The following is a 15,695-nucleotide window of genomic DNA, read 5'->3' as shown; positions in this document are numbered from 1 at the left end:
TACGTTCTCGCTACGATCCCATCATAAATAGCACGTGTGCAACCTCCTCGCCCGATTAAGGGCAGCAACGTTCGAAAGGAGAATCGAGTTCGATTGAAATCTTGGGAGGTGCAATAGAATGACGCAATGATTATTCGAGATTCGATGATTAAATTGGGTTACTCGAAGAATAGGGTATCGTATAAATTTATTTTAATACAAATGTCACGAAACAGATCTAATCTTTGAAGATAATCGATTGATCTTTGAAACGAACGATGGAGAATTTAATTCAGCCCCTTAAAAGAAATAGATCTGATCTTTGGAGATCATAGATGGATTTTTGAGATGAACAAATGAAAATTTAATTCAATTTCTAAAAGGAATATTAATATTCGATAGAAAATAATTTTTATTTTTATTTTGAGAAAGATAGAGATAAAAAATGAAAATTTTTTTGTTTTTATGTAAAATTACATTAACCACATAGATTATTGATGTCGGAAAATATTCAACTTTGGTTTAACGTAAGAATTCTTAATATATATATTCTAGATATTTTTTTATTCTAGTATCATTATTCTAGTATATATACGAATAACGAAAACAAATGAAAAGAATCGAACAATAATCAGGAAACAGTGCGGAAGGGAATATATAGTTCTTTGTAAATAAATTCACTTTTGCGGTAAAAGTTAACTACATTGGTGAAAGTGATTGAAAACGAAAGGATCTGGTTAAAGTATTAAATCAAATCGCGTCAAGTTTATATACAGCAAGTAGTTGCCAATATTCTTTTTTTAAACTTCTCTTTGAAATACAATTGTGAAAGCGCGCGAACCAAATGATTTATACGATATGAAGTCAAATTTCGACATACATTAAATGATAAATGTTTCTCTCAAGTTATTGTTAAATTATTTAATATATTGAATTCAATGGTATTTTAAAAGATTGATTTAATTAAAGTTAAAATTTATTCTATAGATAACTTCAATTATAAATTTTACATTCTATCCTTTGCTTAATGATCTAACCTATTCTGAAGTTTTTGTTTTATAAGCGAAGATGAGAATAAGTTATTTGATATAAATAAACAAAATATTATTTAAATTTTGATATAGATTTTTATGATAAATATATGTTATTGTTAGTATAAAATTTTTAATTTATAGTAGATATAAATATATTGTAGTATGTCATAGTATAATTTACGATTTTACAACTATCGGAGTTTAGCGAAAGTTGCATAGCAACTTTATAGAACACTGTCTTACCGATGGAAGATTAATGAAACAATCAATTTCTTTCATAATTTTGATACAAAATATATTCGACAATAAATTATACTTGACATAATTTATAAAAGAATAATTGTAATTTTAATTGCAATTGAATGTAAATTTTAAAAGCAATTCATAAAAATAATATTATAATAATAAGTAAGCATAGTTAATCAAAAATTCGTTATTTAAAATAAATATTTATTTTAATGTTATTGTTACATTTATTAACTATGCTTACTTTTAGAAAATTATATTCACTCACCATTGCAGTGACGCATATTGCTGTTCGTATCCGTTGTCGAAAAAATGCACGAAGAAATACGACGAAAGATGACAAAGTTTATTAACCTGTCAATAAAGATACATATTTTAATTCTCCTTCGCTTAAACTATTTAGAAATGATTATGTTTTAATTAATTAATCAAATAATTAAATTAATTTTGATTATTTTAATCATATTTGTGCCAAAAATGCTAATCTAACCTAAGATTATCAAATTGAGTTAAAAAATATCAAAATCGTATAAAATCGACAAAATTATATATGCACAAAAAAATTTACTTACATTTAATTATAATTAATATCAAAGTTTGATTTCACACACTTTCACTTGTCTAAAACACTGAATTATTTTCGCGAAATTTAAGGGACACTGACATTGTGGCAAATTCGAACGTTAGTACTGAAGCGATGCGCGCGCAATCATCGAAAGATATATCGAACACGGCACGTATCGAGATATATCGAATAAGGCGCGTATTTTCGTATATTTAAAAACATATACAAAGTATTTTGAAACATTTTTGAAAAATTTGAAGCAAAGAATTAAATATTACAAATAGATTCTTTTAAAAAAAGCAGTATATATTGTAATATCTTTTTTCCATATATATAAAATTGCTTCACGTATTAATTAATAATACTTTTACGAAAGAACTTTTACGAAAGAAGTAGTATACTTGTTCAAGGTACTGTCATCAATGAGTCATCATGATCGATATTCTATGATACATAATCAAATATGTATCTAGGATGAGAATTACGGGACAGTGCAATAACAATGTTGTCATCTATATTTATAAAATATGGATATTTATAGTTTGTTTTCCATAAAATGAAAAAATTAATGCAAAATAGATTTTAAAACATGTCTTAGAAATAAATTATGCGATTCAAAATAACTCTATGAAATTTAAAGTGTATTTTTAATATTATGGAATGTTTAAAACAAAATACCATTATTCAGTTCTCAGAGCAAGAATGTCAGTTGTTTCACAGGTAATAATGTAGGCGTGTCCATAAAACGTACTCACAATAATGCACGGTCTGTGTGTTGCCTTACAATTAACACTGTATTCGCTAACTTCTTCCGGAAAGTTGGATTGCATGTCCTGAAGTATATGTATATCCCTTAGATTCCATTTGACGTTTGAAGTATACTCGCAAAGTATAATTATCACGATCAGTTTAATTTCGTAATAATTCTTATCTTAAACCAAAAATAACTTTGTTTTCGAATTCCAAATAACGAAAAACGGATATCAGAAATGAAAAACAATTCAATTTCCTTTGACATGAATTTCAGAATCTTTTGACAGTCAATCAAATACAGAAAATTTAAGAAAATTAAATGCAATATCTCTTCGTGCGATCGTACATCAAAAATATTTATATCTCTAATAAACAAAAAGAAAGATCAAAGATTTCATAACTATCGCAAGATAAAATCTCTGCATAAAAGGAAGATGAAAAGTGAAATTGAAGCGTCATTTCCTCTATTCTTAATTAAACGAAGATGAATACCGGTATTCCCGTATATAAAAGCAGAAATCTCGACTCGAGGATCAAAAAAGATGACAGACAATTAATTTTTTTTCTTTTTTTTTTTTCAAATAAGCGCCCGGTGAACGCGTAGCCGCGTATCAGAATCGCAAATGCGAGGTTAAGCAACGCGACTGTCTTAAAATTCCCAATAACAATGACTCGAAACTACAAACTGACTACGAAGAGGGAGTGCAACGACAATCCGCGAGAGATTGAACAACAAGGGATCTAAAGAGGAGATATACAACCGATCCACGGTCCACGACAGAGGCATATCAAAGTGGCATCAAAAAAATTAATCTCTGTACGAAACTTGGAGGAAATTGCATGATGTAATAATTGTCCTGTGGGAGTGTCTAGAATAGAACTCGAATACCACAATACGAGATGTTGCACACTATGGGAACTATTGTTACAGATTTTACAGACTACTACTGTTCTTGTCTGGCCGCGTACTCCCACGTGGCTTTCACTCGTGTCCCCTTCGAGTCCAAAACTTCTTCTATTCTGTCGTCGCTGTTTCCTCTTTGTCTTTGCGCCCACCATTTGTAAAGAAACTTCCGCTCTTTCTTGTCGCCGCTTTACTTTCATCGTGATCCACGCGAATTTTTTTTTTTATTCCGTTCTTTCTTTTTTCCTCGTGACGAGAAATGGAATGTTTCAATTATTCTTAAGAATAATTAATAATTGTAAGCATGGAAAAACCATTGGAATTTTGAATTCGGCTTGTATCGTTAGATTGCAGGCTTTGTGAATGATGTATTTAAAACAATATGAGGAATAGATGAACGCAATGATCTGAAATATTTATTACTTGTTAGAAAAACGTTTATTATATGTTTAGATTTGTTAGTACGAGGAGAAAATGTACATAAACGAAATGGAATTATATTGTGTAACACAATTATTACTGTTCATAAATAAATTTTACGTAAAATATAAAAACCTTAAATATAAAATATTTAAAAAATACTTCGAAAAAATTTTATTTCGTTCGAAATGAATGTGTATTAAATATTCCGATCCATTGATCCAAATTGATCGATACATCGAAATAGAAAAGCCAATACCGAAAGTGAACGAAAATTGCGTAATTTTCAATTACGGAGACAAGAACGTTTGATTAGCTTGTATTATTCAATATTACATATACTTCTCGTAACCAACATTTAGGGGTCATCAAGGTTGAGCGCGTCGCTGGAGAGCACGTTGAGGTGGAAAGGGTGGTGGTTGTACGCTGTGTCACTCTATATATAACGGCAGTGGGCACCCCACGCGATATTAAGAACGTTCACCGCATCTGCGGTAACATGGTTTCCAGTTACAAGGTATTTACTTACCGTTCGAACTACTTACGGCTCACCGATCAGTGTGGCAACGTGTTCATCGCATCTATCAATTGATTAATATCGAACAACTACAAAGGCTAATTTAATCCAGCGAAATTTAATTACGATATATCTCGCGGGATATATCCGATATATCCATTGTGTATTCCCGGTGATTGTGAATATAGCAGTGCATCGTTTTCACTTTTCAGTGCACAGTTCTCGGTAGTTCTTTGCTGTGCGGTGCTTCGACGTCTCTAATAAAATCAGTTTAAGTGAAAAGTGTCCTAGAGTGATTTTTTGATTCCAGTTCAATACTTTTCCATCTCTCTTTTCCTTTTCTTTTCTTTTTAAAATATTTTTTTATTTGTGAACAATCTTCTTTCTTAGTTTCCTAGAGTGATTTTTTTGATTCCAGTTCAATAATTTTCCATCTCTCTTTTCCTTTTCTTTTCTTTTTAAAATATTTTTTTATTTGTGAACAACCTTCCTTCTTAGTGTTCTAGAGTTTTTTGATTCCAGTTCAATATTTTTCCATCTCTCTTTTCCTTCTCTTTTCTTTTTAAAATATTTTTTTATTTGTGAACAACCTTCTTTTTTTGCCAAGTTACCATCGATCGAAACGATCTTTTTTTTTTTTAAGTCGTTTTTATATACAATATAATAAATGCAAGTGATTAAGAAATTTATATAAATATTCTTTCGTAATTTAAATAATGTTGATCGATGCGACATTAGTTTTTTTATCATTAACTATATTCCAAGCGGTAAAGATTATTGAATTAAACATAAGATGCGCCAATTATATTTAACTCTCTGTTTACAGAGATCAACATCTGCCGCCGTCGAGATGACGCCATGGCTGATGGCAATTTTCTGTCTGGTTACCGCGGGCTGTTCAAACGTCACGGATCAGCAAACATCCGAGACACACCACGATCAACAGGTGGCGATCCTGAAACAGATCAGAAAAGTGAATGAAGACGGCTCTTACACGTACGGTTACGAGGCTGGGGATGGATCTTTCAAGGTAAGATTAAATAGCTTGCACCGTTTAATGCGAAAGGTATGTAATGGGCGTTCTACGTTTCTTAATACTCGAGAGATTTATCGTTGTAACGTAACGCGTTTCATAATTCGAGTAATCTTCTAGCGGAAAGAGGTACTGTTTGAACAAGCAAATTGTGCAATTAAATTGTTAAATTGTTAAATATTGACATCGTTTATATTTTCTAATTGTTGTTGAAATAAAGGAAACAGCTTCTTTGAATAATTTGAACAACTTAATTGGGCAGAATTCTCTCTCGAAACATCGCTAATAGAGCGAATAAAGTAGGTTAAATTTATGCAATAGAAAACATGAAAGTGCTTGGCATAAATTTCGAGTAATACAATAAATCTTACGTTTATACGATTTATTCTTTTAAAATCAAATAATTTATATCCATTTAATATAAATATTTAACGAAATTTTATTTATTGTTAGCGAAAACTTACACACGTAACGTGTCCACGTAAAGAAAAATATTTCGAAATTAATTTCAATTCAATGGAATATTTTTAAAACTTTTCAAATCAACGAGAAATTTGCTGAACGGAAGAAATTATTGTCAGGTCGAGAGCCGTGACGTTTTAGGCAACATCAAGGGTACGTTCGGTTTCGTCGACGCGGATGGTGAAATTAAGAGGGTATCGTACTCTTCCTCTAATGGAACAGGATTTAAAGCAACCACGGTGTCGCCATTACAGGAGCACGTGTCCGTCGTACAAAGCATTCCACGTTTAAATCGTACCACCACGACCAAGAAACCGAACATCGTCTATCCTTCCTCGACCGAGGCATCCACGAAATCGTCGGTGGTTCAATCCATACCGCGAAACAGAAAGACGACGACCACTTCCACGAGCACAACTACGACCACGACGGAACAACCGAAGATGATATTCAGTCATTATCTGAAAGGAACGGGAAAGAACAGACCACGTTTCATTATAAACGGGCAACAGAGGCCACTGATAATCGAAGAAGAAAGCGAAACAGAGGACGAAGATTCCCAGATAAATCGACCAACCACGGATGATAAAACATCCACGTACAGAAAAATCATTTTTGCCAAACGGCCGGTCGATCAAACTTTACGTCCCATCTCCGACGATTTCATGGAGAAAGAGGACGAGACCAAAGTGACGAGTGGGAATAATTTAAGGAGACAGCTCCACGAAGACACCACGAAACCTAATCCAATCGTGGAGGGTAGCAACGACGATCATTCAGACGTTTACGGTGGTTCCTTGTCCACGACTCGGCCCCTGTTCACCACGACCACTCCGCCAAGGGTTCTGCAACGCGTCTCGCCGGCTGGTCGGGTCGAAAAGCCGAAAGTGTACGTCAATCGGGAGAACCTCGCTTCGTCGAGATCGTTCGAAAACGTAAACTCCAGAGCTTTCGAAGCGGAGACGAAAATGCCTCAGGAGGAGCGTGTCTCTCAGCCTCAACCTGTTTTGATCCGCGGCCCCCCGCGCTTGGCGGCGGAAAATCGAGAGTATCTACGCCAGAGCACGGAGCCCATCTTCGTCAGGCAACAACCGGACCAGTTCTTGCGCGAGGTGCCGGGTGGAAGAATCTTAGTTCCCGCTCAGCCGAACATCGAAGAGGATCCCGCTTACAGGCCGCTCTCCATCAATAGGATCTTGTTGCGCCCCCTCCCTAACCAGCAGCCGCTTTACTCCACGACAACGGACGCAAATATTCACTATCTGACGGAGAATCCTGTTCCTCCGGAGCAAGAAGAAGACCCCAGAGTCGCCATGGCGCCGGGCTACATGCGTCCAAGGCCTTTCCCGCGACCCGTCATCTTCCAAGAACCGAGGCCCGTGTTGAGACCCGTCTCGCCACCTGTTAGCCCAGTCGATGAAAGGGAGTATCAAACGACCTCGGAATATCCTTACAGGAGCAGCACGCTAGCCTTACCCCCGGAACCACCGAATCCAATCAACCCGCCTCTGAGCAGACGTGACTTCCAATTACTGTTGAGGAGGTTGCTGGTCAGCCAGTACGGCGTCCAGGCCCTCTCCTATCCGAAAACTTACCTGGAGGACGCACTGTACGACCAGCAACCGTATCCCTCTTATCAGCCAGGCTATCAGACAGTTGCTGCGCCACGATCAGAAATTCCGGGCTACGACCAACAAGTTCCCCTTCAGTACGGCGATCGTGTCCCCGTCAGGCGTCCCGTGTTCACCAGGCCCTTGAGCCCTGTTTATCAACCCCAACAGTACGAAGATTACAACGACGGAGGTCGGTACTCGAAGAGGGTATACAGGCAGAAGTTTTACGCGCAAGAGATCGGTGACGAGGGGGATGAAATATTGCCCGCACCTATCCGAGAAGCATTGTTGTTGAGGATGCTGCAACTGGCGATTAACGCTGAACGGCCGCCTCCCATGCTCACGTCACCGATTATGACCACAACCACGCCTGCTTCGAGGTACAGGAAGACTGGACCGGTTAGGAGCGTGCAGATCATTAGCGACGAGGAGGAGGACGGGAAGGAGACGATGAAGAAGAAGATGTGAATAATTCTATCTCTGATCACTTAGCTCTCGGTGGTTATGAAATCAAAGAATGTTTAAGTTGACGTCGGAATTTAGTTCATTTTTTTTTTTTTTTTTTTTTTATAACGAATACTATTTCGTTTGTAGAATATACGAGGTCACACGTACGAGTGATTTCACGAATTAAATAGGAAGATGTAATTATAATTACGTAGAAAAGTTAATATTTCCTGTAGAATATATATATATATATATATATATATATATATATATTTTTAGGAAATGACACGTGTCACAATTTAAAAATTATCAACGATAATTGATATGAATATTGATGAATAAATTGATAGATTCGAAACATTAAGGGATACTGTAAAAAGTAAACGTAAATTTGTAAGCGAAAAGATTCTCTTAGGTTTGTACAATTTAGACAAAATGTTTCGAAATATATTATTTATTTTTCTGTTATTAAATTATCCCTAAAGACAAAGAATTTTATGAAAAAGAAATTTCGCAATGAACCGTTCTCACACTCGACGTCCCCTTTTTTTTTTACGTTTCCCTTGAGATTATACTTTCATACTCGTTCCAATACTCGTTTGTCAAAAGAATTACAAGGTTATTTATCTTCTTCGACAATTAATTTTCTCGTCCAAAGAAACGTCTTAATTACAGTAGCTGGACACAGAGATGATCCGTTTCCATAACGAGAAGATAGCCGAGAGAAGAGCGTGAGAATGAAGGAAAAGCGGCGTCGATAAGGTCGATCGTGGCGACACAGTTTTCACGGAACAACACGGACCGGTATCGTCAGCGAAACGAATCGACTTCTATGAAAGGGAAAACGTCCCACGTGTGTTCGTCCATACGATTTTCCGCGCGGCAACTTTCAACTATCTCGCAACGACTCGTTCTTGCTTTCGAGTCGAATCGTCGTTACATTTAAGTCGACGAAATGGCGGTGTATATGGTCAATCTAGTACAATTACGTTGATCTTGCATACAGTTGCTGCGTTTACTGTATCTTACTTTGTATGTCACGTAGCGTAGAAATTTCCAAAGAGACGAGCGGAAAGTACTTTAATTTAGCTCAAAAGTATAATTGGATATGTTCAATCGTCATTGTCAATGCGAAGTATCGTTTATTAAATTTAGATTTTAGGTTATTTCTAGATTTTAGAAATATTTCTCTCTTTTTTTTTTTTTTTTNTTTTTTTTTTTTTTTTTTTATTAGTTTGATTCAGTCATTCTTATTTTTGTCCACGATATTCTTGTTGTATTGCAATTTTAAATTTTAAATTTACCGATAATTCAATAACTCGAATTTGAATTTACTTCAATTGAATATTGAACGTATCCAAATTAACGTTCTTCATTCCATATTGTAAATATAATTTTATACGAAATTAGTGTAATATACTTATATCGAAATAAAAACGAGATAGATGATAGATATAAACTATATGGTGTGAAAATTCATTTCATAAGTCTCTGAGAGCCGGCGTACCAGAAAGAATAATAACATGTCTACCTGTTGGTAATTAGCATCGCGGGTTGCGACACTTTGCTGCTGGATACGAGAACTCGTATTTGTTAGACGGTCGCTACACGACAGGAGCGTAGATCATGAGATTTTGCACGTTAGTTTCCACGTACTCTTTTTTTTTTTTTACCTCTTGCCAAATCTCCATAGAAATACATCGCACAAACTTCACGAATATTTTTTTGATTTTTGCAAAAGAATATACAATCGAATCAGTTTTAAAACGGATTCAAAAAATTTTCGATTTACATACATGAATGATATCAATATTTGATATTCGAGAATTATTATGACAATGTCTTTCTTCGTCCCAGAGATAAATCATCGATAAATTAATCCGTGCACGAATTCGAAAAAATTTCACTTCACTTAAGAATTAAATAACATTCGACAAATATCGTGAAATTGATATCGATTACAATAACTGGGTATTTATCGAGAAATAGAACGGAAACGGATAGTTTAACGGTAATGGAGGAAAGAATTTTTTTCATGGCAGGCAACCTTTCGGTTTTTCTGCTGGGACCGGATGCACGCGTGAAAGGTTGTCGTTAAGAAACGAGGAGGTATTCGCCAACTGGACCGTGTTCCTATAGTTTGCAACTGTGTGACTTCCGGTATCCTGTGAACAGTGCCAATAACGAGCGTATTTTTTAATATGGACCACCTAGGTAAATAAGAAGAGTTGGAGGTCGTTTCCATCCAATATAATTGGAGCAACAAGTTCTTTTCATCCACTTTCCTCGTCGTTTGTAATGGAAAGTTGTAAAAGATATACACACTTAAGATGGATTCATTGTCTTGTCGTATGTATGTATCCGTGCACGATACATATTCACGATCGGCAAAGAAACACGGAGACAAAGAGAAAGAAAGGGGAATTCGCAGGGATATGATACGATCTCGATACGTTTGGGTAACAATCGTGTAGTAAAATATCACGAGAGAGAGCTATATTCTATACAACTTACTTTACTTTTGACGCTTTTTACGCAAGCGTATTTATCGCGCTAACATAAAAGTGAATAATTAATAAGGTAATAACGCGAAATCGATCAAATTTCTAATTTATTTCAATCCATTGTTTTAATATTCGAATATCTTGAGAATATTTAAGAAAGATAAAATCGTCCAATTTCTTAAAACTTAAGCGCCTAAAATTGGGAAAAATTTTTCGATAAAGTAGATCGGTTTCGCTTCTGAATATATGACTAGCGTCACACAACCGTTTGACTCCAAAAAGTGAAACAATAGACGTGAAAGGAATGTGCAACGTACACGTATAATTAAACTTAAACAATTTGCATAAACGTCCGCAGTCGCTTAAAACTTTAAAATAACTCCTCGATATTTTGTACAAATATTAACGAAATATGAAATATAATCCTTACATACAAAAAAGAAAAAAAAAATACTGAACTGAATATCGAAATTCTCACGTATGACCGTGAATCTAGGTGGACGCCTGCGAAACTTCCGAGTGGACCGAGGCGGAACGAGGCACGTTTCTCGCGCCTTCGGCGTCCTCCTCGAGCGGATAAGGATTGAAAGGTTCCGTTTGCACCGCCACGTCCTCGTAATCGAGCTCCAACGCGTCTTGCTCGTAAATTGCATCGTGACTCCGTGGCCGTGCCACGGAAGGTATCCACGGTTGCGGCGTGCCTTTTCCAAGCGCCAAGAAAACCGCGGCAGTCGTTAACAGAACGACGGAGGCGACACCGAACACCAGTCGCCACGAGCCGGCTATCTAAAATAAAAAAAAAAAAAAATTGTTCTTCTTTACCGTAATGAAGATTGATGGAAAAATGTAAAATATTCCAACGAATACGTGGTTAAATTATTAAGTGATTCTACTCGAGTGATTTCGCGGTTGAAGAAGAAAGGGGAAAAAGGAAAAAAAAACGAAATGTAATAGGATTTTAATTGGAGGATAGTTTGAATACTTACACTTGGTAACCGACAGTTAATGGGCTGTAAGGAAGTTAGAATTGGAGGATCGTTAAAATTGTTATTGCGGTTTCGTTAACATAAACAAGCGTGAAAGGTTTAATGTTTCCTGTGGTATTTTTACCACAGAGAGAGTCTTGCAAGAGGAAGCCAGATGTTAAAACGGAGATTGGAACACGTCTGTCTAATAATAATAAATATGAATCGTGTATATGAATTGAGAAAAATTTTACCATCAAATTATCAACTTACAGAGCCATGAAGAGCTTGGGTGACAAAGTAATTAGCGGCCAATAGACCTGCCGCGCCTAAAGTCGAGCACAATGCACACGCAGCCGCTGCACAGGCTGGAGATTCTACAGGAGCTAGGTCAGCTATGGCCGCCAAAGCTCCTGCTGGTGCGGTGCCAGATACGAGAAGGGCGGCTATCCCTAACCAGGCTGCCCCTAATGCCTGGCAACCAGCGTAACCAGCGACGAAAAGTAGGGCAGCTGGTATAAAATGAGCTGCGAAAAACAGAACGAATCAATTTATTTTCTGATAAAAATCTAATTCGATGAAATTAAGAAATGGATAGCTGTTCATGATGATTAATAAATTGATTGATTAATGAATACGTACCAGTATAAACGACCAATTTTCTTGCCGTGGTCGTAGAAACTATTTTCGATTCACGAACGTGATCCACGAGAAGACCACATGTTAAAGCAGCCATGAAATGTCCGATGTGAGGTAACGTCGTCAGAACAGAATCCTTGAAATCATTGAAAGATAAACATTTATTTTGCAGGATAAAACGAAGGATCGAATGTGTTTTAATTTGTTTATACGTATATATCGTTGAAAAATATTCACATTGGCCGTTGAGAATCCATAAATGAGCTTCAGATATTTCGTCATACCAAGAGCGAGAGTTGCATCGCCCCATTGATTTCCCATCGTTGCCACTGCGGATGCCCAAACAGGAACGGATCGCAGTAATTTCCCCCATGGAATCACAGCTGCCTATTTATTTCATATTCAAATGTTTCTTTTTTTTTAATATAATTTTTTTTTTCGTTATTTAGTAATTTAACATTTAGCGCGGAAATAATTCATTTTACATAACGCTTCATTAATCTTTTAAAACAATGGTATTAGGATTATTAGCATTGTAATATTCGTAGAACATTAGCTTCTCTCTATGATTCGTAATAACAATCTGAATTAAATACTGTCAAAAAAAGGATACAAAAAGAAAATCGTTCATTTAAAGTAGATAAAGAGAAAATTTGATCTTACATTTGTATCGTGCTGGTAGGACTTTGGTGTGTCTTTAACGAATCGACCAAAAGAGAAGTACCAACATAGTGCAATGCAAACGAGACCATAACAAAGCGAATCTCGTCCAAAACTTCGGACGACGGCTGTTCCTATCCATCCTGTGAGACAGTATCCAACACTGACAGCTGTTAACAAACGTAATATTTATTATTATTATTAATATCGTTATAGAGATATATAATTATATATATATATATCTAGACCTCGATATTAAAATTAATAAAAATTTACCAGCGTAACAACTGAAGTACCAACTTCTATGAGTGCTCTTAAACCAAGTCATAGCGAGCATGTGAGCAGCAGGCATAGTTGCACCCTGTAAGTGAGAAATCATCAGTGATTAACGATTTCTCTATTATCCTATAATATTTTTATCTTTATTTATTTCTAAAATTATATTATGCACATTATAACTTCCATGATATTCTTTCGTTTAATTCTTACTGTACATAATCCCTGAAACAGACGAAGCGCTACATGGGACGGGCCTCTCCATGCAGCTGGCACCAATAAAGATGCCAAGCAAGCACTAAGAACAGCACGTGAGAACACCATAGATGGCCCTGATCTTCCCCATACTAAACATCCTCCTAAAATCGGACCTGCCACTTGTCCCCACAAAAACGCTTCTCTCATTATAGATTCTGCACGTTCTTCGGGTGGTAACTGCAAAGTATTCATTCCTTTTTCTAAAAAAAAAGTGTTCCTCGGCAAAGTATATAAAAAATATTTAATACATTTACCTCCATTAATATAACTTCAAAGTCTTCGGTGCGGTTACGACTACTGATGTTGACCAGCATTTCACAATGCCACGATGTGTCAATGATGGCATGATTGTCTTTTTGATTGGCAAGTAATGCAACCGAGGAGCTCACCTCCACCGCGCCACAAAGTGCAAATCCAACTGCAACAAGCGCAGCAACGATGTGTCGCGCTCGTACAGCCGCTAATCAATTATTAAACAAGAATATTTGATAAACTTTACCATAAAAATTATTATTATTATTATTTTATTAGAAAAAATTATAATATTCGAAAATATTTTATTATATAAGTTATTATAGATATTTATATAAAGTTTCAGACGATGTCTAGATGTGATATTTTTAAATTAGTACATTCTATTCTCAAAATAATTTTAATTCTTTTTATCGTATTATCAGGCGACAGCAAGCAACTGTTATGCACGTTGTATACATATATTATCAGCGCTATTATACATCGTCTCTAACTGTTTGTTTTTGATAAATTGATTAAACAATAGATTTCATAATTTCGGTTTTTAATTCAGAGTTAAGGAAATATTTTCTAATTATCCATTGTATAATATCAATTTATCGTATATTTATCAATTATCATAACAAATTTGGAAGAACATGCGTTTTTTCTTTTGCAAAATAATATTAATATTTTTTATAGAGAAAAATATCATAAATTCAACGTTAATTATAATAAAAATATGAAATGAGAATGGATTGATTTTTCATTCGATATAGAGTATTGTACAAATTGATGATAATTAGCGTCTATTTTTATTAAGATTATCGATAAAATATTCAATTTATTATTTATTTATTACTTTAAATCGTATTTATCTTACGTATTTATCTATTTAATTGGACGAACCTCGAACTTCGTATGCGGCTTGCTTTATCTGAACACTGCTACGTTTCACCAACTGCACTCTACCTCTTTTAACGAACTCTTCCATCTCACGATAGTCGAAAGGAGCAAAATCGACGTGTGCATACCTCTTTTATCGTACGATTCTATCCCTATTATCTCATTACTATTCCGTGCAATGCAAACGACCTCGACTTTGGTTTCCTTAAAACGTAGTACAAATAATGATTCTTAAAAAATAACAAATATCCGATGATAAGAAATTTCCTTCTTCATTTTTCATTCGTATACTTTATAAAGTGAAGATAGAATAAAAAATTCCGTGTACATCTCGAGTAGGAAAACAGGAAAAAATTATGTATTATTTGAGATACGCAATTAATAATCTAATATACAATCATAAATCTCCAAGTTTTAATCACCACGAGTCTAATACAATATTTATTTATTATCTTATTACTTTATTAAGTATTGGCATATATCACAAACTTGTTCTCTGGTTTAAACAAATACTCTTATAATAACAACATATATTTTAAATTACAAATATGTAATTACATGTAATGCTATGTTTAAATAACTATTTCAACCCTATCATTATATCGTGTAACTTTTTTTATAGCTTCTGCTACCCGATCTAAATAATCATGTCCTGTCAAATTAATATCTCCTCGAGAAAGATTTTCCCCTTTACCTTTCATTTCAAGCGCCGCATGTCTCAACTGGACGCTCCCACGTTTAAGACGAACGAGCGCTGCCATATTTATCACACGTGTCGATGCACGACAGTTCGAGTTTTCATTACGCGACAATTACACAGATTTATGCACATTTTACGATCGTAGAAAGAAACGCACCGATCTCTCACCGACACCTCCGTGTCGCTCCGTGACACGGGTCAATACGGCCGCCTCGTGTTCCACGAACCGTACTTGTCATCCGTGAGCGCGAGTGAATGAACATCTCCCGTTAACGAGACTTGATACAATAAGTACCTATACCAGGTCAGCCTTGAAACACCGTTTGATGCCCGCTCCGTGATATTTTCACGTCCGTGCCACAAAACGATATCGCACACCCAAGGATTTTATACGTGATAACGATCAAATTCCTTAATTTCGTTATCAGAAATCTGTGAAATATCAAACGAATCAAACGAGATATTTAAATTGTTTTATTTTTTGCGATAACGTGCTTGCTCAAAAGACACGCTTTGAAATCTTCGTTTCATTTGGAAGAGAGCGAAGAAAGTATTGTAGATTTAGTATTACACAATGTAATTA

At 35.4% G+C, this 15,695-nt stretch overlaps 3 protein-coding genes across 9 annotated transcripts in view; 1 reads left to right on the top strand and 2 right to left on the bottom strand.

Annotated features, from left to right (window-relative positions):
* LOC122719717 (cell wall protein DAN4-like) overlaps positions 1-1,902 on the bottom strand; it is a 123,372-nt gene extending 121,470 nt beyond the window's left edge. Inside the window, exons 1-2 of the mRNA XM_043945784.1 lie at positions 1,832-1,902; positions 1,528-1,613 (exon numbers count right to left, since the gene is read on the bottom strand). The gene's annotated coding sequence lies outside the window, so the exon portion shown is untranslated. The remainder of the gene's footprint in view (positions 1-1,527; positions 1,614-1,831) is intronic.
* A 3,265-nt stretch (positions 1,903-5,167) lies between these two features.
* LOC122719935 lies at positions 5,168-8,082 on the top strand. Of its 2 annotated transcripts, none has more exons than XM_043946213.1 (2): positions 5,168-5,448; positions 6,168-8,082. In XM_043946213.1, the coding sequence occupies exons 1-2, from the start codon at positions 5,212-5,214 to the stop codon at positions 7,992-7,994; spliced, it is 2,064 nt and encodes a 687-aa protein (XP_043802148.1). In that variant the 5' UTR covers positions 5,168-5,211; the 3' UTR covers positions 7,995-8,082. The 2 variants fall into 2 exon arrangements, with proteins under 2 accessions (XP_043802148.1, XP_043802147.1); XM_043946212.1 differs by having other exon boundaries at positions 6,033-8,082.
* On the bottom strand, positions 5,242-15,466 carry LOC122719936 (sialin-like). Of its 6 annotated transcripts, none has more exons than XM_043946216.1 (11): positions 15,107-15,466; positions 14,416-14,616; positions 13,530-13,735; positions 13,231-13,452; positions 13,018-13,102; positions 12,745-12,911; positions 12,319-12,468; positions 12,085-12,217; positions 11,716-11,969; positions 10,937-11,263; positions 5,242-5,373 (listed from the first exon to the last, which is right to left on the bottom strand). In XM_043946216.1, exons 2-10 carry the CDS (start codon positions 14,498-14,500, stop codon positions 10,970-10,972), a joined length of 1,596 nt encoding a protein of 531 aa, XP_043802151.1. In that variant the 5' UTR covers positions 14,501-14,616; positions 15,107-15,466; the 3' UTR covers positions 5,242-5,373; positions 10,937-10,969. The 6 variants fall into 6 exon arrangements, with proteins under 6 accessions (XP_043802151.1, XP_043802150.1, XP_043802149.1 ...); XM_043946215.1 differs by lacking the exon at positions 5,242-5,373 and adding an exon at positions 9,208-10,138; XM_043946214.1 differs by lacking the exon at positions 5,242-5,373 and having other exon boundaries at positions 10,568-11,263; positions 15,107-15,465.
* Positions 15,467-15,695: the final 229 nt, after the last annotated feature.

The sequence above is a fragment of the Apis laboriosa genome, unplaced genomic scaffold, assembly GCF_014066325.1.
Source record: "Apis laboriosa isolate Shangri-la unplaced genomic scaffold, ASM1406632v1 scaffold9_cov152, whole genome shotgun sequence".
Lineage (NCBI taxonomy): Eukaryota > Metazoa > Arthropoda > Insecta > Hymenoptera > Apidae > Apis > Apis laboriosa.
The sequence above is the reverse complement of the archived record's forward strand: the minus strand, read 5'-3'. Positions and strand labels throughout refer to the sequence as shown.